Raw genomic sequence first — 21,282 nt, 5'->3', positions numbered from 1 at the left:
CTCCAATTTGTAGGGCTTAGTAGTGATATGTGGCCCCTTTTGTCCTTTGTTTAGATCACTCAATGCATTTCTATGCGCCGCTGACCTTCTTGCTGTATAAGAACAAAGTCTAAATTAGAATCCAAGCAGAAATACTCCCCGTTTGTACTGAGTTTTTACAGAAATATGACAGAAGATGTGACAGACTCTTATTGGAGTGAACACAGGCTCCAGTTTTTCCTCTGAGGTGTTTCTGGACAACTGGAACAGTGACTCATCACTGTTCCAGTTGTCCAGAAACACAGAAACAGCCCTTTCTGAGATGGGGCTGGGTGACCACCACAGAGCCAGAGACATGGGTAATGTCAGGGGTTGATCCTGTGTATACAATCCTGTCAGTACATGCATAAAGAAATGTACTCCAAACCCCACTTGGGATTGCATGAACTGCCGAACTGCAAGTCTACTTTACCACAACATGAGAAACTTTCCGAAGCCCAAGTCCTTGTGAGGCACCATCACTCTGTCGAATGCAATGGTCAGGCCGGTCAGTACATTTCAAGTTTTGTAGAGTGGGTCAGTGAGGTTGGCAGTGGCATTGTTCACAAAGTGGAGAGCTCTCAACTAAAGGAGAAAGTGGTCATGTGAAAAAAGCATTATTATTATTTTTTATCACAGCTAGTAAAATTTTCTTCATAAGGACAATTGAAGTAATTTCACAGCATTAACGGCATTGTAGTACCTGACTAGCATTATATCTACTTAACCCTCGTGCTGCCTTCGGGTCACATGACCCAAAGGTTCATAACGAACCATCGTTGTGTTTACCCAATTTTACCCAATACAAAAACAAATTAAAATAATTTTCTTTTAACCTTTGCAATGTGGGGGGTCTGAGACAGCCCAACGGTTAAAAGAAAATGCTTCACTTTGTCTTTGTATGCGGTAAATCTGTCGCAATACGACGGTGGGTCACAATGACTGATGGGTCAGAATGACCCGAAGATAACACAAGGGTTAAATCAAGCAGCAGGAACTGTCTGTATATTTTCTGCAAGTGTCCACCCACATGGCAGAGCCTGTCTCATTTCCAGAAAAATTCCATGCACAAATGACCAAATTATTGTAACTTCGCCAAGAGTGTTAGACAGTACCCATGATACACTGGTGCGGTCTGTGGTTTCATAATCTGGGCATTTGAAATTATAGACATATCAGGGATAATCAGAGGAATTTCTCAGATCAATTGTTTCATAATAAATTGTCAGACTCTTTACCTTCAGTAAATGATATACATTAGTTTTTCATAAAACCATTATATTCGGCATTATGGGTTATGTTAATTTAGGTCCAAGAGTATATACAGTTGCTGCATTGCATTGCCAAGAGCCTTAATCAAAATGAGAGAAAAGGCAGACAAACAGGGTGAAAAGCCACTTTATGAACACTGTATTTTCACATTAATGTATTCTGTCATTGATCTTAACGGAAACTTAAGGTGCTATTGAATATGTAGATGTGTAACATAACCCTGATAAAAATTAAAAAAGAATGCAACTGTCTTAAAAATGAAACACAAATAAAAAGCTTATTGGGCCAAGTACATCTGGCCTATGCACAACCTCCACCATAACAGCAGCATAACTGTCAAATCGGTTAATGTGTTGTCTATATAGGTTATGCAGTCATCTACACAGCAACACTGCACTCGACCCTTTCTCTGACTCATGCCTCTGCTTTGGCAATGCTGACGGTAATTACATTCATTTATTTGGGACTTGGGATTGGACCTCAATAATATATCTATCTATCCCTACCAACTAACTAACCATTGGGTGATTAGGCATTCCTCTCGAATAGTACGTTGACATTTCCATCCGTATTACAGTGCTGTTGTTTTCAGTTAGCAACCCATGAGCTAGACTGGGAATTTTAACCCACAACGATCAAAAATTGTAAACATTTTACTTGCCTCAACACAACCACAGTACCACTCCACAGTAAAAGCGAACATTGCATAATTCTGATTCACAACACAAGTATAACTAAAATAAAAGTTTACTTTTCATAGTTTTTAGAAGATAGTTTTCTATATTTATAGGAAGATAGGATATATATATATCAAGGCAAGTCAATAGTCAATATATATACACATACTGTATAACTCCAGTTGTGTATGCACTCATTTGCAATGTTATATACTGTACAGTAGAGTGTAAAAGTATTTTGCCACTCTGAACAGTGCCATTGGCCACATCAGACTTGGTCCCTAACCTCAACATAATTGAAGCAATTTGGGATCCTTTGGACAGGTTAATGAACCAGAGCTGCCAAAATAAAGACATTATGCTATGGCAAGTTCATTGCAGGAAAACATGTAACTGATGTTATGTTCTAAGGAAGGCCATACAAGACACAGCCTTCTAAAAAACTAAACTAGAAAACGTTTTCCCTCTAAGAATGCTTCTTTCCTATCAGCGTTTTTTAAAACAAGTCAGTATTTTGTGTAACAGCTTCTATTATGTTGAGGCTGGGGCTTTTTTTGTGGTTGAAGACTTTTGATTACTACTTTATATAAAAATAAATAAACAGCAATAACAAAGTTAAATAAATATTGAGCAACCACCAGTGTGAAAACAATACATATAAGGAATCAAAATAACTTGGTTATTAGGAATTGACTGAAAATTTCAAATTAAGTGTCCACATATATTGTACATATATACACTTAGATACTGTACAGTTAAGTCCACCTTTGTGTAAAAGAGGGATCTATCACCCAAGCTCAGGTAGTGTGGGTATGTAGTACTCTGTTCCTTCACTGAGTAAGCAAGTATCGGAGACCAAGTGCAAGCCAAGGAAGTACATTTCACATCAGGCCATGCTTTCCCTCTCCTCTGGGGAAGACCCGTTTGACACCTTCTTCACCTTCTTTACACCATCTCCCATTGCTGTTGATGTGGTAATGCTAACGATTGCAAAAAGAAAGAAAATAACATATGGGTCAAAAACATTTACAGCTCTGAAAATGGATAAAAAACATACTTTATATACAAAATATGTCAAAACCTCATTCCTCAAAACCTCATTACTGCTTTTAATTATTCTTACGTGCATTCAGTTTATTACCATGCTGTTCACACTAATGAATGGCTATTTGTGGAGGGTCGAGTGGAGTACATTTGGGAACAATAAAACATCTAAATAAATGCACAAATGATGTTTGTAGCTTGGAATACATCTATCCATAGTGTTTTGATGGAATTTGGGATACATTCAGAACATGTTTTGCCTTTGTGTATTTTCCAGAATCAGGGTGAGGAATGAGTTTCTTGAGTCCACTTAACAGCTCCTCCAAGTCTGATGCCAGTTCCCTAGGCTGACGACCCAGTTACAAGCACCTGAGTTGACGGTGATTTTGGGAGGCAGAGAGAGCCAGGGAAGTACTAGGGGGAGAATGGGGGGACTAGGGGGAGAATGTATCCTGGACCCAGTTTGCCAGCAGCAGCAGGGGCTTCATTTATTAACACTTGATATCTACATTTATCGTTGGTAAGCATGGCATAAGCTTGAGAGGAAATGTGTGTAGTGTCACAAAATGTTTTACCTTTGTCATGAAGGGCATAAAATAATTACTGATGCTGTAGGAAATATTTGGTTGCACAGTATTTGTCAAAATAGGAAGCAAATAAAGCACTTAATACAACTATTGTGAACTTCCTGCATATCTCTACTGGAAGTCTGGCTCATTCAAACTGCTATAGTTCTTCCAAATGTAAGCATGCCTTCTTTTTACTGCTGTGTGAGGATTTCTACACCGGTTTCCTATCAGGACACACTTTTTGGCAACACAATAATTATTCTGCAATAACCTAATCTAATGTAATTACACATTATATAAACGGGAACCCCAAGGTCACTGGAGGTGGTATTGTAGCATGTTTGAGGTGAATACCTTAATATTTTATACTACATATTTTTATCTTGAGTACATTGAATAACCCTGTTAAATATTTAGTAAGGGAAACTGTCCTGCATTGAAAGAAAAGTGACAGAAGGGGAAAAGTAGAGTATGTAGAGAGAAGGAAACAAGCACACTTGCTATGGTTATTTCTGGGAAATGGGAAAAAGAGAGACGAGGCAAAAAGTGCCTGGAGGAAGGTGGAATGAAGGAAGGGAGAGTCTAGCTATAGCCCCATGTAGCAAAGGACAAAGACCAAAAAGTATATAAATGGGAAGGATAAGAGGAGAGAGAGGGCCTAGAAAGAGCAGACAGTGATTAAGTATCAACGGGATGTTGAGACACTAAAAAACAGACAAGGACAAAAAAATATAGTAGAATGTAGGCTGAAGTAGGTGCAGTCACTAAAAATGTCCCTATAATTGGGTTACTCTCAATCAGATGTCATTTGTGTGCTACTCTTGGGGTTGTAACAGATGGCACCTAGAGTGGCAAACCTATGCAACACAACTGCATCCTGACTTACTTTGCCTGACACTGAGGACCAAGAGGAGACAAAAACAACAATATAGGCTACAACTGAACATTAAAAGGGGAGATATCAAGATGTGCAACATGGTCTTGCACTAACTCTTCTAAGCTGTATTCATCTTAGATGAGATGGTAACGATCTGCTTTTACAAATACAACTTTGTAAATAGGTGTTCTGGGCACGTCCCACTGGGAAGAGGCCCCGGGGAAGACCCAGGACACGCTGGAAGGACTATGTCTCTCGGCTGGCCTGGGAACGCCTCGGGGTCCCCCATGAAGAGCTTGTGGAAGTGGCCGGGGAGCGGGAAGTCTCGGCCTCCCTGCTTAGGTTGCTGCCCCCGCGACCCGACCCCCGGACAAGCGGCAGATAACGAACGAACGAAGTAAATATTTAAATGCTACCATTACAGACTGGAAAGTACCCATTATGTTTTTTCCAAGTCCTAATGTTGAATTTGCATCTTTAATCTTGTACTGGTAAATTGGAAAACATAAAACAAACTGTGTAGAACTAGTCTTTAGAAAACATCCATCCCCCACCTCATTTAACAGCATTGAAGCTTTTAATAATAAATGAGGAATGAGGAAACCTTGCTGGTTTACTTACACGTCATCCATCTCCAGGTCCTCCTCATCCTCTGCAGACAGCAGCAGGTAAGGGTTATAAGAGGCGGGACGGAATTGGTGACCCGTCAGGAAGAAAAACACCAGAGTGGCCAGCTCGTCCAATAGCTAGAGAGGAGAGTTGGCAGTAGGGAGAGGGTAATTAAGGAGGGGGGAAATGAAACAGTGGGAGAGGCATGATGAGGAAATGAGACTTCCAAATAATCGCATTAGTGTTACAAATATGATGTGAGGAAACAGTACTGTAACTGTTGGGTTAACAAGGTCCATTGCAACTTATGTTGCTTTTGTTCATCTTTGCAGACAACTTTCTGTGTACAGTCAACAAACTGGGTCTATGAACATGGAAAAATTAAGGCAGATAAATACACTCACCTGATATAGCCATTTCCACTGAAAAGGCACGATGAATTTGATGAGAATGGCTATTATACGAGTGAAGTATATATAGCACACAATCTACAGAGAAGAGAAATATGTCAGATACTTCAAATTATAGTATAATCACACATTAATAAGTCATCGACCGTTATTTGGACAATACAAATTTCCATTGACTAAATTCCCATACATTTTCCATTTACTAAACTTAAAAATACATGTTCTTAGACATTCCCATTTACAAGAGATGATCTAGGGGGGGTGAATGTACGGTGTGAGTGTCTGTGTATATATATATTGAGTAAAATAAGCTTCTTACCATCACATAGTAGTGCCTGAAGAGCTTCAACTGGGCAAGATTGATGGCAGCTACAAAGACCAAAAAAGCATGTTAGTCACCAAGCAAGGCCCAAATCCCATGACAGCACTTCAGTTCTGTGCGTCTGACTTTGGCATCTGTCAACTCCATCCCACAAATAAACAGCTCTAAAGAGTAACTTTTCAAATCAGTTACGGTAGAAAAATAAGTTAGGCCTCCAGAGGAAAAAGGTTCACCAAAAATATTTGTATCCATACCAGACATTTCAGACATGATTCTGCAAGTTTTTTCTCACAGTGATAAATGTACTCCACTGTGCAAAGCAATAACAGAAGAAACACCATGTTTCAACCACTTGTAACTTTAAAATGGAAAGGTTGCTACTTGGCAGGGTTTAATAGTCATTCAAGTATTCTGGGTAGTTCTAAATTGTGTGAAGGATAGCTACATGACAGGGATTTATAATAGTGGCTGACTGTCCTCATTTCAAAAAGGGCCTAAAAAGTTAGTCCCTTGCAAATATACATAACCTTTCTCAAAACCAAACAGGTGGCTTAGCAGATGATGGATTAACTTCAAGAGTCTTTGCTGCAAATTTGTACAGTCATTTGAACAACAGTGGCAATGATTAACATTTGGATTTGAAGCCAGATTTGGCTTGTGGACTTAGGTTGAAGGTGAAAGAAAAACAGATGAGTTAAGTGGGATATTATAATATTGAGTGGCAGCTTACCTTTACCATCTGTGGATGAGGCTTCTTGTAAATGTCTTATTGACCTGTTGGGGGCGGGAATATTACTTACAAAATTTAAAGAATGTAATTAATCTTACATTTGATAGGTGTACTTTCAAGTGTAGATTTCCTTTACATATATATATATATATATATATATATATATATATATATTACCAAACAATATTGACAGTGATTGACTTAGTTACTACACAACAGCATCAATATTAAAATATTGTTACAAATATATTTATTTTGAGGTTGTGAATGGGGTTTTGGCAAACAGATGACAAATTAAAACTTACCAAACCACAGGGAAGAGAATGGCCCCACAGCAAAGCAAGTCGACCAGGAAAAGAATCTCCTTCCACAAGCCATATTCTGTGGTGCCCTCCTCAGTCGACTCAATTATGATGTATGCAACGTTAGCCAGCACCTAGAGGCCAAACATAACATTTAGAAGAATTTGCAAAGAAAAAGCTCACCTTCTACTTCAGAAGTTAAATATGTTTAACTAGGTTTATAATGTTAAATAACAATGTGCATTACAAATCTTGACTTTAATGGATGTGTGTTCAGTTAAAGGCTTTGACATTTGGGGAATTCATTAAGGCCGTGTTACCTGTAGTGGAATGACTATCATAAAAATCTTCTTGTCCTTATCTGAGAGGATATGCTTGACAAAAGCCCAGCCAGTCCCTATCAGAGCAATGGTGATGAACAATAGCGCCCCCTTCAGTCTAACAACATAACAGAAATCATATATTAGTCACACAAAGTGTATGTAATAAGTATTCATGAAGAGACAGAATAATTTTATTACTGAATAGTAACTTAGTGTACCATTATGAAGCACTACATGAAGTTATGGGACAATTTAGAGGAAAAACTTTGTGTTGGGTAAATATAGTACTATAGAACTTACAGATGAGTAATGTAATACACAACTGCCCAGCCTTCAATCGGGAACCCTTGGTTTGAGATGTAGTGGTAGTCAATCTGAAAAACATCCAATATGCAATGTCTTGTTATTGCCAACTCAAACTTCAAAAAACTTGAGAGGGTAATAGAGGGAAATAATATGAAAGTGGTGTTAAGTCTGACATGCCCAATTCAGTTGTAAATATTACAAGTACGTATTTTGTAGAGCCAATGTATGGAAAAAAACACAGTAAAGTTGCTTAAGATAAAAACACTGTACAAACTACAAACTTGAACTCACCGCATGGAAGATGAGTGAGAGACACTTGGTGAAGGGAAGAGCTGCCATCAGCCAGTGGATTTTATATACATCAGTTCTGAGATTAAACGACAAATAAAAACCTTTGGTGGAAAGCTTTAGAATCCAGAACATGTTTGACCATGTGCTGTCCTCTGTTGGTTGTTGTGGAATACAGCCAGAGACTATTGTAGAATTAACACTAATGTGATCAAAACCATTAATGACCTCTAGCATTATGAAAACATTCATCTTATTTTCAGTGGCCGTACCACGCCTGCAAAGTTTACCTGCGTGTGCGGAGGATGTGGACCCAGAGTGTGCCGATGACAAAGAAAAACATGGACATGATGATGTACAACTTCGGCAAGGGTATTTCACCAGCAGAGAGGTAACTGTTAGGGTTTTTCTCCACAATACTAATCTGGAAACGGCAGACAGGGATGTGCAATTTTTAGTAAACAGAATGCAGAGGGATTAATGAAGTGTCTTTTTTTTTTTTTTTTTACATTTCTCCCCTTCAAATATTTGTGTTAGTTGTGTCCAATATCAATATCTGCTGTCATTGAATTTGAGCAAGTACCAGGATGCACAACATTGTCTATAGCAGTTTTGATCATTCTAGCACGTAACAGTGAAAAAAAAAGTGGGGGAGACAACACAGATTCCAGACTGCAGATCAACTGCTAAGATTTCACCAATTTAGTAGACTTGACTGTCAAATATATACATTGTAAGGTCTCACCTCCATGCTGAAGCGTAAAGGGTTAGCTATTACAGTAGTGTCTTTGCAGTTGTGGAAATAAAAGTTGTAAAGTCCTTGCTGTTCATCCGTGCTGATATTGAAGTGAAACTGCATATAAGGGAAAACAAACAGTATGTCACATCTGTGATTAATAACACAAAGTGCCATAGAGTAGTGGCAAACTTATTGTAAGATATTGGTAAGTAAACCCTAGTTTTCATTTATCCTGTTCCAAAATGATTTTACTAGCTATATCCTCAATATAATTCTCAGATATATATTTAAAAGTTGTATATACTGGAGACTTCTCACATAATGATCTTTAAAGGAGACTTTAAAGGAAACTGTACCTGGAATGAGTATGAACTATCTTTCTGGTGGAGAGGGTATGAAAGCACTGTCTTTTTCTGCAGGAGTAAAAAAAAGGAGACACTCCAGACATGAGAAGACAATCATCGTTAATATTAGTAATTTCCAGAAAATAATCAAGCAAGATCATGTAAATGCCTGCCAGTCAAGCCTCTTACCTCTGAAACATCTCTCTTGGTTTTACTCCCACCTAACATCGGAAAAACAACATTGATATCTTACAACAACGTAAAACGTCAAACTAAAAACCATGTTCTCTCTGGATATTAATTTCTCCCATCGTCAACAAAAGAACACAGCTATGTCCTGGCACATTAATGTATTTTTTTTTTAAGGAATTGTTAAAAAAGAAAAGAACGGTAAGAACGTATAAACATACCATAAGGTACTATTTAGTCTTTTAAACTTGAGGTAAGAGATGAGAGTTGAAGAGACGACACCTACCAGCATTCTTCCCATTCACTGGGTCTGTCTGGGGGTTGGCAGCTTCTTGCTCTTCTGCAGTTTTGTCTTGGTCTCCTCCAGCAACAGTCTTCCTAACTCCATGGAAACCGCTAATGATGTCGGGGAACTTGTTCTCGTCTACGGACATCTTCATCTTCACGCTAAATATATGCATCATGTTTTTCAGAAATTAAACCTCCAATGTACAACCTTCTGCAGTTCATTAGAAATAATGTGTATGTGGTAGTAATTTACTGAAAATGATAGGGTTACCAGTCTATAAACAAGAACATTCTTAAAAATACATTCCAATTACCACATTACAGTATATTATGTATTCTGGTTCAACAAGTGTGCTGAAGATCACAATGATGATTGAGACAGATTTCATGTATTGGGTGTTTAACTCACTCTTCCTTTTGGAAGTCAAATAACAGCATTGCCACAGGAACATCACTACTGGGATTCTTCTTCAGGACACAATAGTCCAGGTCTTCATCCTGCACAATACAAGCACAGACACACACAGACAGTTCACACACTGTTAGGTCCTCCAAGAGTAGGCTTACAGTGTGTCTGTTTCAATAAAGGATTTAAGTTTGAAACCATTTAGTCACTTTGGAACAAGTGCTTGAATGGAAATGCTTACCAAAAGCCTAACTACTGCTACATCCTTAAGATGGACAATATTGCAACAGAAACACAATTAGAATTTTCCAGGAACTTAAAGAAAGAATACTTACCAAGTAAGTAGAGAATCCATTACTGCTGGTTCTATCCAGGCTAAATCCAACCTGAAAACTAATTAGTATCAATAAACTGTCCAGAAAAAAACATTCCGTACTGAGGAGTATTCAAAATTAATTGGTAAAGATGACACTGAAACAAATGTGATGATGATTAATTTGTCTCTCTCACTCAAGAACCACTCATTGAAATACAATGGAAATGCTCCTTACCGTGGAGCTGTCAATCTGGTCAATGTCCTCTCCTGAAAGGGTTAGGCTTGACATGTTCACAATCATATAACCGTGCTTGTAGAATCCAAAGGTGTTCAAGTGGACTTTGTGTCGGATGTCATCCTGAGAGAAATTATCAAATTAAGGGAGGCATATTCTTTATTGAATTAGTAGATTGACAATGTGTTTATGTTTGTGTTCAAATATACGTAGTGTATGGAAACCTTTGCAAAATTAGAGAGGGCATTGTGCTCTGTCTTCATGTGTTTGACTGACTTCAGTAAAATTATGATTTGGAAGAAAGTGCTGAAATTGCCATTTGGGAGGAGGAGCAGCATTGTCCTCATGCGCCAATCCTGCTTGCCTAATCCATAGCAAAACATTTTGATACCGTATAAAATATTGCTGCCAATACGCAAATATTTAGGGCTAACCCAAAACCTAACCTTAACCTCCCTGTGCTCAAGTGCAGTACCTGCTGGTAGCAGTTTCACATGGGTAGCAACACCGGAGGCAGAGAGCAGCAGCATGGTCGCGCTCTATAGTATCATAGAGTATAAGTATGTGGCACAGTCAGAGGGGCTTGATATTATACTGTGTTGTTTAGAAAGGGAAGTGCCAAGTAATTACTGTATGATGGGCCCTACAGATTGAAAACGCTGTGGAGAAGGGAGGGGGACACATCCATGCCCTGGTCATAACCAGGTACTGTTTATCTTTAGCAGACGCGTTCTTCCAAACAAAGCGATGTACAGTAGGGAATTTGAACCTGCGACCTTTAGCTCTGCAGTCAAATGATCAACCACGGAGCTATACCCACCCAAATTCGTCCTTGAGATAGAGAGTAGCATAAACAAACCTGGCTAACAAGCTAGCTAAGCTAAGCGGCAAGGTGTTACAGAACATCACCAGCTGTTTAGTTAGCTCCAGAGCCATACATGTCTCCTTGACAGATTAAGAAGCTTGTCAATGCTAAATTAGGTGACTATATTAATAGTTACATCATCGTATCACGTCTTAAACCGATACATTTGGCTAGCAATGGATTTATAATTTAGGAATACTAGACTAGCACTACCCCTAGGACAAACTTGGATGCTTCAAGTGGGCTGATCCGGACCACCAAGCAATTGCCAGCCTGGTAATGTGAAACAGCGAACATAGCATATGCCCCATTAACACATACCTTGAGTACTAGGTGATGAAGCCTACAGTGACTTTGGCTGAGATGTAACAAAACTAATACAAATACTCCCGTCCATATTCTTTTGTCAGTCGCCATTTTTCTATTAAAGCGTTTTTGGATTCACTTCCGGCAAGTGCACGCGTTGACGTATCAGAAATGACGTTTAAAGGTATGGTAAACGACTACCCTGAGGCTACCTCGCTGACAGGTGAAAAAATTGTCCGTTAGTTAGACAACAAGTAGCCTTCTAAATAATTCTGCATTAGTTGTCTATCCTTTTCAGTGAGTGAGCAGGATGATCAAGGCTTGGCCTAGGTTGGTGCTTGAAGGCCATCTCAGTGTCATGTTTTGTTGGGTTTCACAGTTTGAGAAAACGTTCGATTCATGACTATTAACTACTCAATCCAATTAATTAATTTCAGCATTGAGGAACAGTGGATGTAGCCTACGGGTAGAGCGAGGCAAGGAATTCCTAAATTCTTCGGAGCGTATTTTAGGAAATAAAATCAGACTGCTCGATCATGTTTTTATTTTCATAATCTGTACTCTTGCTACATTTGTGTTCAGCACCTGTGTCACATAAGAATTTAAAAAAATATGACTGACATGTGAGACTGAGTGCAAATCATCTGTAAAACTTGTTGAACAAAGTAGCAACATCCGATACGAACTACTTTCCCAAGTGCTGATGATAAGATTAGTGAAATGATGTTAGCAGTCATTTGGCCAGGCCCCAAAAACAGTTAAATGTTGTTGTTTTTTTAATTATATTTCATTTTTAGGGGGCCAATGAGGCTTTTATTAAAAATCCTTATGATCACTCTGCACAATAATTGAGTGACAATGTGAATCAACACCACAACAACTGAAGCAGCAAACTTTGCAAACACAAAATGTATATCACTGCCAATACTTTTGGCCATGACTATACAGTCAATATAAAAAACAAATACCCCCCCCCCCCCCCCCCCACACACACACACACACACACAAACCTGAAATGAATGTGGACATCCAGCTTATTGTGGAACAGTGTTAATCATAGTAAATATATACCTGACACATGCTCTGTCCACATTCCATCCTGCTTACATCAAAGAAACATTACGATAATTACCAGTCTTTAAGTGTTCATGTATTAACACATGTAATATTTGTACAAAACTGTAACTACAAAAAGCCTTCCACTGTTTCTGTATCTTTTGTATCTGAATCAAGGAACATGGCACAGAGTGGCAGGCAATCAATCAATCAGTCTCATTGTTCATCATTAAACACAATACACACATATTCTTTAATGTTTCCAAAACCTAGCCATGCATTAGCCACTCCTGTTTCAGCTCAAATAATTTAACCGTGGCCTAGTCTATAGTCTAGCCTACTCTCACAGCTTGGCCTTAGGTGTCTGCTCCAGTAAGCTTCGCATATCCAATAAAGCATCTTCCAGGGCCTTGGCCATGCGTGCTGCATTCGTTTCATTGCAGCTGTTGAAGGCAGATACGGAAAAGTTGATGTGATTGGCCATGGGATTGTAGCACACTCCATAGCCATCAGGCACCACAGGACCAAAGCACATGACACAGTCCGTTTTGGCTGGCACCTGGTAGGGGTTGTGGAGGTAGAGAAGAAAAGTACATAAGAATATAAAATCGCAAGATGTTGCAGCTCTACAAGAGCAACATATTGTCTTGGTGACCCAGGAGCCACCAAGAACTAGGCAGCTGCCATTTTGCTCAGGTTCAGAAATGGGGATTACCGTTTTCACACTGAGGATAATTTCAGGTTTTAGTTAGGGTAGGTGATACAATATCAAGAGGCAGCCTTACATCAATGTAGGTGGTTTGGTTTTTGGGCTCCATGAGCCATGAACTCACTTAATCACTTCAAGGTCATAAGGTACAACAACAACCCCTGATAATTTTGTGTAAAGGCAAAAGTACTGTGATTCTAAGCCCAAACTTCACCTGGCTAGTGGAGAGGTTGTAGTGCAAGGCCACAGCATAGGATGTGTCCATGAAAATCTCTGGCATGGAGGCCAGGTCCTCTATTGCCTGCAGTTTCAGGCCAAGGAGATGCCTGTCAATGGCCTGGCCATGGATGGCCTAGGGACAGAGTCCAAAAAATATATTTATATATAAATAAGGGAACAAGACAACTCAGTACACAGGTTAGTCCTCTGCAAGCAAACATCCCTCTCCCATGGGACTTCTCATGCATCTCATTCACACAATAAATACACTGAGATAGTAGAGAAAAGATAGTGTTAAGAAATATTCTGTATTAATTGTTGATTGTAGGGTAACAAGCAAAAACTCACGATAGCTGTGATCACATACGCACCAGCTACTTTTCTGGACCAACAAACTGACCGAGCTATAGAGCTGCTACCCGTAGCTAAAAGGTCTTGTCTTAATATATACATAATTTATTTTCCTACTGTGATAAATATACTCACCATGTTAGTGTATGCCCTATGTGCTTTCACAGCTTTCTCCATTAAAGCCACCTTTTCTGTGTTCTGTCCAAGGATGAGATAAATTAAAGAAAATACTCACGACATTTAACCAATTGTAGATTGGTTTACAGCTCTCAAGTTGGCATTACAAATAGCACACACATCCTTGCGTCATAATACAAAATTAAATGTTGGTTGTTATATGAACTACTATAATCATCTTTTGCATCTACTTTGAATTGGGTTGTCTCTCTCACTTGTGTCGCTGGTTCATCAAAGGCCTTCACAAAGTTGGCAGAATCAATGGAAGCAGAGCGAATGGTGTCTGTACGGCCCAGCTTGAACATACGCAGGGAGGCACTCTCATATGTGGCACAACATCGCTGGTACATCCTGAGAGGGAGAGAGAGAGAGAGAGAGAGTGGGGGGAGGCAGCAGAAAGACAGAGGCAGACAGGGGAGGAGGGGTAGGGAGAAAGCAGCAATGGAAGACAAAGAGAGAGAGGATATGGTGAGGAGAAAGATGGGGACAGGAAGAATATATGGTACATTATTTTTCATAATCAGATGCTTAATAGAACAAATTGGACAATATCTTTCCAGAGCTTACCTATAGTAGGCTAGCTGTAATCCCATCTGAATGAAGGCATCCGGGCTCATACTGTGGGCTTTAGGGACGTTTTTACCAAAGTGGGAGAAGACTATCACTTTAACATCCAGGTCATGCACCATTCTGTGGGGTAGAGTGTGAAACAAAAACTATAAGTCAGTGGTCATAGAAGTGGTTTTAGAACACTAGAGTAATAAAAAAGTCCAGCTTTTTGCAAATGGTGGCAATAAAAAGTGATATGCTCCATGGACTTGTTCATTGCCATTTGTTGGACCTCACATGTTCATGTTCTGCTTGGCCTTCTCAATGTCTCTCTTGACTTCGGGTGTGATGTTAAAGCGTAGCTTCTTGGGCATGGGCAGGGGCACCATGGGTGAACGTATCATCTCAAATGTCTTCCTGTTTGCAGACAACAAATAGAAAACAATTCTCAAATTATTTACAGTATATTCAACATTTAGTCAGATGCCTGTCTAGTGTATCAGGATGTAAAACGTATTACTAAACAATTATGTAAATACAATTAATATCTCTATACGAGAAATTCAGAGTCAAATGTAGAGTTCATACAAAACACAATTACCATTATTAGCTTATTTTAGTCTTGGAAATTAAACAACAGTGTCCAATGAAACAATAACTTAAACCAAGTTATTAAAAACAAACTAATGAATAAGTAGGTGTTCACTTACGTGTACTCAACCACATGGTCAATCAAGGAAACAATTGGTGGGCCTTCTGCAGGGGCGTGTTCATAGATCAGACCACATGACCCATCTTCACCAATGACAAACTAGAAAGAGTGGAATGGTTCAACTCTAGGGCATGTTAAAATAGAAATCTAGCAAAAAAATAAGTCTGTGCCTGGAATCTGTTATTAGTGCATCAATTATTAGTTATAATGCTTTGCGTTTGTCTGTGTCTGCAAGTGTGTACATTTTGGGGTTTTCTAACTTGCCCGCTGTGCTCACCTGCAGGGTCTTGTCAAACCAGCGGTTGCCGCTATTCCAGCGACTGCCTCCTCCGTGGATCATCTGGACTGCGGCCCGGCTGTGGTACATCTCGTCTGAGACGCGTGGCATGGGAGCGTCCAGACACACAGTGAAGATGCTCTTCTGGATGGCTCGCACAGAGTCCTTATTTGTCTTTTCTGGAGGGGAAGAACTCAATTAAAAGGGAATGATAATTGGTCAAACGCGGTGTGCAGTGTAGCTTCAATGTTGAGACGCAACTTAACTGGTTGTTCAAGGAAAAGGCACTTGCAGACTTGAGATGAACACAATTTGAGATGACAATAAATTCTTCAAAATAAAGTCTGCAAGACAGAAAGAAATCCAAGTAATCAAACGTATTCCGTCTGTGCTAACCCTTGATAAGGTTGTTGTAGGCCTTCCCCCAGGTATTGCGATGCTGTGAAGTCAGTATTCCGATTGGCTCCTTGTTAGTCTGTAGGGAGGAGTTCCAGATCTTCTCCAGCTGCATGTACAGCTGGTCCACCGTCAGTGGGGTTCCATCACTGTTATACACGTCCAACACAAAGAACTGGAAGATGTGTAAAATAGAGTTATACTGATGTATACTTTGGCACTTTATATGATTCATGATTTGGTCCAATAGTGCAAATCTACAGCGGTGTATGTGTGCCAGACTTCCTTAGACACACACACCTCAGTTAAGATGTGTCCTGTACCTGGAAGTTGTGTACCACAGTGATGTGTGTGGGGGGTCTGGAGCTTTGGGCATGGTTGACCACTGTGTCTTGCTTCAGGCCAGGGATGCGACAGGAGGACAGGATCTGGTAGTACTGATGCATACACAGGGGTTTCCCTCCCAGGTACTCCACTGGTACAGTCTCACTGAGAAGATAGTCAAAAGAAATGTAACTGGTTGTGTCTGCATACTTGGATTATTGCAAATGAGAATATAATATTATGATATTGATCAAAGAAAAGTTCAATTAAATCAAATAAATCTGGATCCCTAAGTCAGTGCTTTTTGGGCATACTTGATTATGTGGAGACATCGTTATAGTATAAAGTAGTAACTAACATGTAGTGGGCTATTACAGTATGCAGCCCTTAAATCAAGTTAATTGGTACACTATGACCCCGATGGTAGGTGCAGAGTGTGGACATGTGTTGTCATTGGTTTTATTTGCTGTTTATCAAGACCAATGTCAACAGCACTTACAACCAAGTCTGAATAAAAATAATTTGAGCCTGTTTAGAAAACAGAACATTTAAATAGGGATTAGTATTGCTGTGGCAATCCCCTTAAATCTGATTGATTAATTTAGCATGGCTTTTTAATGGGTGGCTTTGTGTCTGGCCTGGCCAAAGTTCCCCTAGGATAAAGAAGTGGTACTCACTTGTCAATCATTGCCTTAAAGTCCAGAACTCCAGCAATCAGTTTGGCAGCAAATCTGTATAGAGGGTGTGAGATTGTTGTAGGTTTCCATATAGTGCATGATAATCAAGCACACCAATCAATCACAAACATACATTTAAGATTTTTATCTTGCATCTCTGCCTTATTTTCTTCAATTATGGACAGCTGATATCACATCTAAGTCAATGTGATAAGTCAGCTAGCATACTCCTAATATCACAGTGCAGACTGTAGGTTAGTGTGTACAAAGGTCATGGCCTAGTGTAGTAAGGTGTAAAGCACACAGTGACTACATTATGGTATGCCATTCAGGTGCCAACAGTGCACAAGGGTAAAGAAAAGACACAGCAAATCTTTGTTTATTTGGGGCAGAAGTTTATATGTGGCCTGCTCCATTTAAAGCAAGACAGTAATGCTGTAATTATTTATTTTTACAGACTGGACTCTGGACTCTTTTTAAAGATCCTTCTTCTCAGATGACAAGACAAAGGCCAAGAAATGCAGAACACCTGTTAATTTCCTAATGGAGCCTAAATCTGTGTTTCTTGTAAAAACTCCCCACACGATTATACCACCTGTACCGTTGAAGCTAGATAGGATGGTCCATTAACTCATTTTGCCTACACCATATCCTGAATCGGGACTCATCTAGCCATGTTTTCACACCTTAATTCATTAGTGTTGGTGATAGTTGGTAACCACTGGAGCCACTTCTTGTGTTAAGCAGACAGGAGTGGAACCTGGTGTGGTTGTCTACAAACGCAGCTCCTATTTTTTGGGTGTACCTGTTAGTTTTCAGAAATAGTTTCATTGCATAACCCTAATTGTTTATCAATAAGCTGTTTATGTCCACAGAACTGCTGCTGGATGTTTTTTGTTACACAATTTTGGTGGTAAACCCCAGACGTTGTAGTGGGGGAAAAGCATGTGTGTGTGTGTGTGTGAGGGGGAGGGTCTCACCTCATCTGTCCCTGCCTGTCATTGAACTCCATGCGTGGCAGAACCACCCCAGGGCTTGAGTGGATCACCACAGGCATCCTGTAGTCTAGATAGGCTGTTTGCAACCACCAGTCTGAGAGCTGTTGTGTAGGTGTACATTTATATGACAGAGAAAGTGAGACAGACAAAAATAAAGTAACAGTTAAAACCTGATTTTAAATTTAGTGGAAAAAATCCCAGTGGACACCTCAGAGTCCAGACCTCAACATAACCGTAGACCGTAACACAATTACGTTAATGTTGAGGCTTCCTACTGCATACTACTGTAGTTCAGTCAAGGAAATGAAGGTGAAGAAGAGGAATTAATATACTGTCTGTAATATCATCCGTTTGTCTGTACCTCATAAAGTCTGGCTCATCTGCTCTGTCACTGGAATTTGGTTGGTTTTACTTACGGGATGTATGATGCCTAAATACAGTGTATTTAATTCCATCTATGTTGGGGCCCATTATCAGGATCTAAGGCTACTGCTTTAGAAAACCCAAAAGATACACTGAAGCAAACCATAATTGTCCCTACTTTTCAGCAAAACTTTTTCCATCACTCAGCCTCCAAGGCATACAATATCCCAACGCAGAAGCAAAGGTCAGCCCAGTTACTTTCACAGTCCATAAAAATGGAGGCAGCACATTTTGGATGGTGATTTATACTGCAGAATCAGAAACCTAACAAATTGTTACACCTGTAGAGCACTAGTGAGGGCCATCTAAGGTGTAGGTGTATTAACGTTTTCTACGTATATTGTTACACTGTCTTGCAAAACACAGACTGCCTTGGGACTAATCACTGTAATACTGTTAAAATGGCTTCTGTTTTTTTTATATATCTGCAGCACTTTTTACATGCACTTTTCTACGTTGCTTTGAATAAAGGTGTCTGCTAAATTAAGAAATGGAATGTAACAACACAACATCTGGTCTGCCCCCCTCACCCAGTTCTCAGTCTTTTGCGCCCTCCTCTCCAGGCTCTTCTGTAATCTCTCCCCCACACCCCCTGGCTTCTGAAATTCAGCTATCAGCTCCTTGGTGTGACTGAGCTCCTCCTTGTCCACGATTGGCTCCATGGCCATGATGAAGCGTTGGCACGTTTGCTGCAAAGGAGGCACGGGCAGGTGGGGGAGCCCTTCCTGGTGAGCCAGGTAGCGACCGGTGATCCGCGTCACAGACACAGGCTTAACCAAGCAACAGGATTTCACCATACCTGTCTTTGCCTATGAGAGAAGATAAAGTAAAAAAAATATATTGTCTGGTCTGTACTTAATACTTTGTAAGTTTATTCTTACAAACATATGTACTGTAGGGATGGCTTCAACCAACAAAATGTAATGGCACAATGAAGCAAGCATCCGACTGACGAAAAGGTGACTCCGGTTCAACCTCGGTTTACGCAAGAGTCAGAAGTCTATAGACAAAATTACTTATATTTTAAAGGAAAGTGATAGATTCACACAGGATCAGTCATTATTGAGTTTCATTGAATTGAACTTTAACTAGTACGTTAACCTTTTTAATAATGTGGAAAGAAAATTAATAAAAAGTATATGAGTAGTCTTTTGAAAAAAGATTGAGAACGTAGTAGGTAGTATCAAGGTTATAATAAACTATACAAAATAATGTAATAATGTTATAATAATGGCGTTAACTCCAGTTACAAAGTCTGACTCCAAATCCAACGTAAAGACCCTGAATCCTGAAAGTGCAAAACACTGCTTGGGCCCGATTCAAAGCTGCTTCCTTTAATTTTATATACAATCTTCAACTTCCAATTTACACTTGCCATGGACCTGCTGTAAATTCACCAAAAAGAGCTGGGGAAGAAAGAAAGAAAAACGATGCACAAACAAGGTGATACTTAGGGTATGATGTTTGAAGTAGTAGACCAACATATCTGTGGCAGGTGTAGAGGCTCGGTAGGCCTACTGGAATAAACCTGGGCTAGGTTTGAGGGGTCATTTGAATTTCCTTTCTTGTGAGGCTTTTCATAAACCATAACTTATCACATAAAATAGTTGTTTTTGTTTCAAAGTGATTAAAGCCTTGAAAAATTAGCTTCTAAACCCTGATATAATATTTACAATTATTTTTAAAGAAACATATAACCGGTTGAGACTTGCTGTATGGAGGGTGTAATCAGAGATTCTAGAGGTATCGAAAGATGGTCCACATGTTCACCAGTTAATGTGAAAACATGTTACACATAAATTCTGTTGTAAAAAGTCAAAAGATTGCAATGTTAGCTGACTTAATCATAAAGAACATAATTTCATAATTTACTCATGTTTTACGATTTCACGTAGAATTATAATTAGTGTTCTTCCAGATATAGGCTACAGTTACAGCCTAGGTAGCCTACTTCCCAACAATAAGGTGTCCTTTCACGATATCAAAAGCTACAGTAAAAGTAGAAATATAATGTAAATAGAGCTTGACAGTACCCTTGTAGTTCAGAGGTAGTTAGTTAACGTGGGTAGCCTGGAACTTTATCCCCAATCGTAGTATGTTGTAGTTTATGTACCTCTACCGGGTTTGTTGTTACATTACATTACAGTCAGCAAGCAGCATTAATGCGTTCATTTTGTTCATCAGCATTTGTTCACACTTAACTAGCAATTCAACAGTTCGCAACAACATTTTACTGAAGATAAAAGATGTCAGCTGCAACAATGATTTATGTAGTAAATCTACAATGACAGTGAGCTACGACTCACAGTAACAGCACTACAGTGCAAGCTGCGCAAACGAAGTTTAAAAGTTTGATGGCTTTGGCTCGCTGAATAGTTACACCAACATGCACTTGTTTGTTAATAGCAGGCAAGCTAGTGCTAGTGTTATCTGGTTGACAACGAGAAAACTGAAACGCTGGAATTTGGCGAAATCCTTTCTACTTACCATGGTCCTGGCCAAAATACTCAACATCGTGAATTCCAGAAATACGCCCCCAAAGGGCCTGCGTTAGGTAGCGCTCGAAACACACGAAGAAGGGTAAATTATTAACTTCCAGAGATTCTAGAAGGTTACCAAGATAGTCAACATCGTCACTCGTCAATCTAGTATCGAAGTCCCGCCTCTTCCTGTTGCAGGTCTGTCTTGATAGCGGCCAACGTCGATGCATCACCGCTACCTACTGTACGTTTATGTGTAGTAGGTTATCTCAGTGGTGGAGCTATTTGACTGCCGACCAAGAGTTTTCAGGTTAAAATCCTAAACTGGGTGACACCTAAACCTCTCTCCCTCAACTCCCTCAGCACATAAATAAACTCACATGTCAACACAAAACATGATTTACAGATTACAAGAAGTTTAATAAAAGAAAAGTCTGAGACTATAGTATAGCTCTGACAGGTAGTTGCAACAATGACCAAAAAAACTTTGTCAATGACA

General features: G+C 39.5%; 2 protein-coding genes across 2 annotated transcripts; both read right to left on the bottom strand.

The window, feature by feature from the left end:
- Positions 1-1,398: 1,398 nt before the first annotated feature.
- On the bottom strand, positions 1,399-11,594 carry gpr107 (G protein-coupled receptor 107). The gene is made up of 18 exons (XM_062477912.1): positions 11,451-11,594; positions 10,265-10,387; positions 10,049-10,099; positions 9,717-9,805; positions 9,306-9,466; positions 9,020-9,051; positions 8,843-8,899; positions 8,493-8,600; positions 8,038-8,171; positions 7,751-7,826; positions 7,454-7,527; positions 7,151-7,268; positions 6,834-6,964; positions 6,529-6,572; positions 5,796-5,845; positions 5,471-5,554; positions 5,079-5,203; positions 1,399-2,947 (listed from the first exon to the last, which is right to left on the bottom strand). The coding sequence occupies exons 1-18, from the start codon at positions 11,544-11,546 to the stop codon at positions 2,854-2,856; spliced, it is 1,647 nt and encodes a 548-aa protein (XP_062333896.1). The 5' UTR covers positions 11,547-11,594; the 3' UTR covers positions 1,399-2,853.
- A 368-nt stretch (positions 11,595-11,962) lies between these two features.
- Positions 11,963-20,965, bottom strand: crata (carnitine O-acetyltransferase a). The gene is made up of 14 exons (XM_062478000.1): positions 20,791-20,965; positions 18,834-19,112; positions 17,863-17,981; positions 16,883-16,936; positions 16,205-16,370; positions 15,882-16,056; positions 15,486-15,664; positions 15,207-15,307; positions 14,794-14,913; positions 14,515-14,637; positions 14,163-14,298; positions 13,906-13,968; positions 13,415-13,552; positions 11,963-13,050 (listed from the first exon to the last, which is right to left on the bottom strand). Exons 1-14 carry the CDS (start codon positions 20,815-20,817, stop codon positions 12,835-12,837), a joined length of 1,896 nt encoding a protein of 631 aa, XP_062333984.1. The 5' UTR covers positions 20,818-20,965; the 3' UTR covers positions 11,963-12,834.
- Between the last annotated feature and the right edge of the window lie 317 nt (positions 20,966-21,282).

The sequence above is a fragment of the Osmerus eperlanus genome, chromosome 14, assembly GCF_963692335.1.
Source record: "Osmerus eperlanus chromosome 14, fOsmEpe2.1, whole genome shotgun sequence".
In the NCBI taxonomy this organism is placed as follows: domain Eukaryota; kingdom Metazoa; phylum Chordata; class Actinopteri; order Osmeriformes; family Osmeridae; genus Osmerus; species Osmerus eperlanus.
The sequence above is the reverse complement of the archived record's forward strand: the minus strand, read 5'-3'. Positions and strand labels throughout refer to the sequence as shown.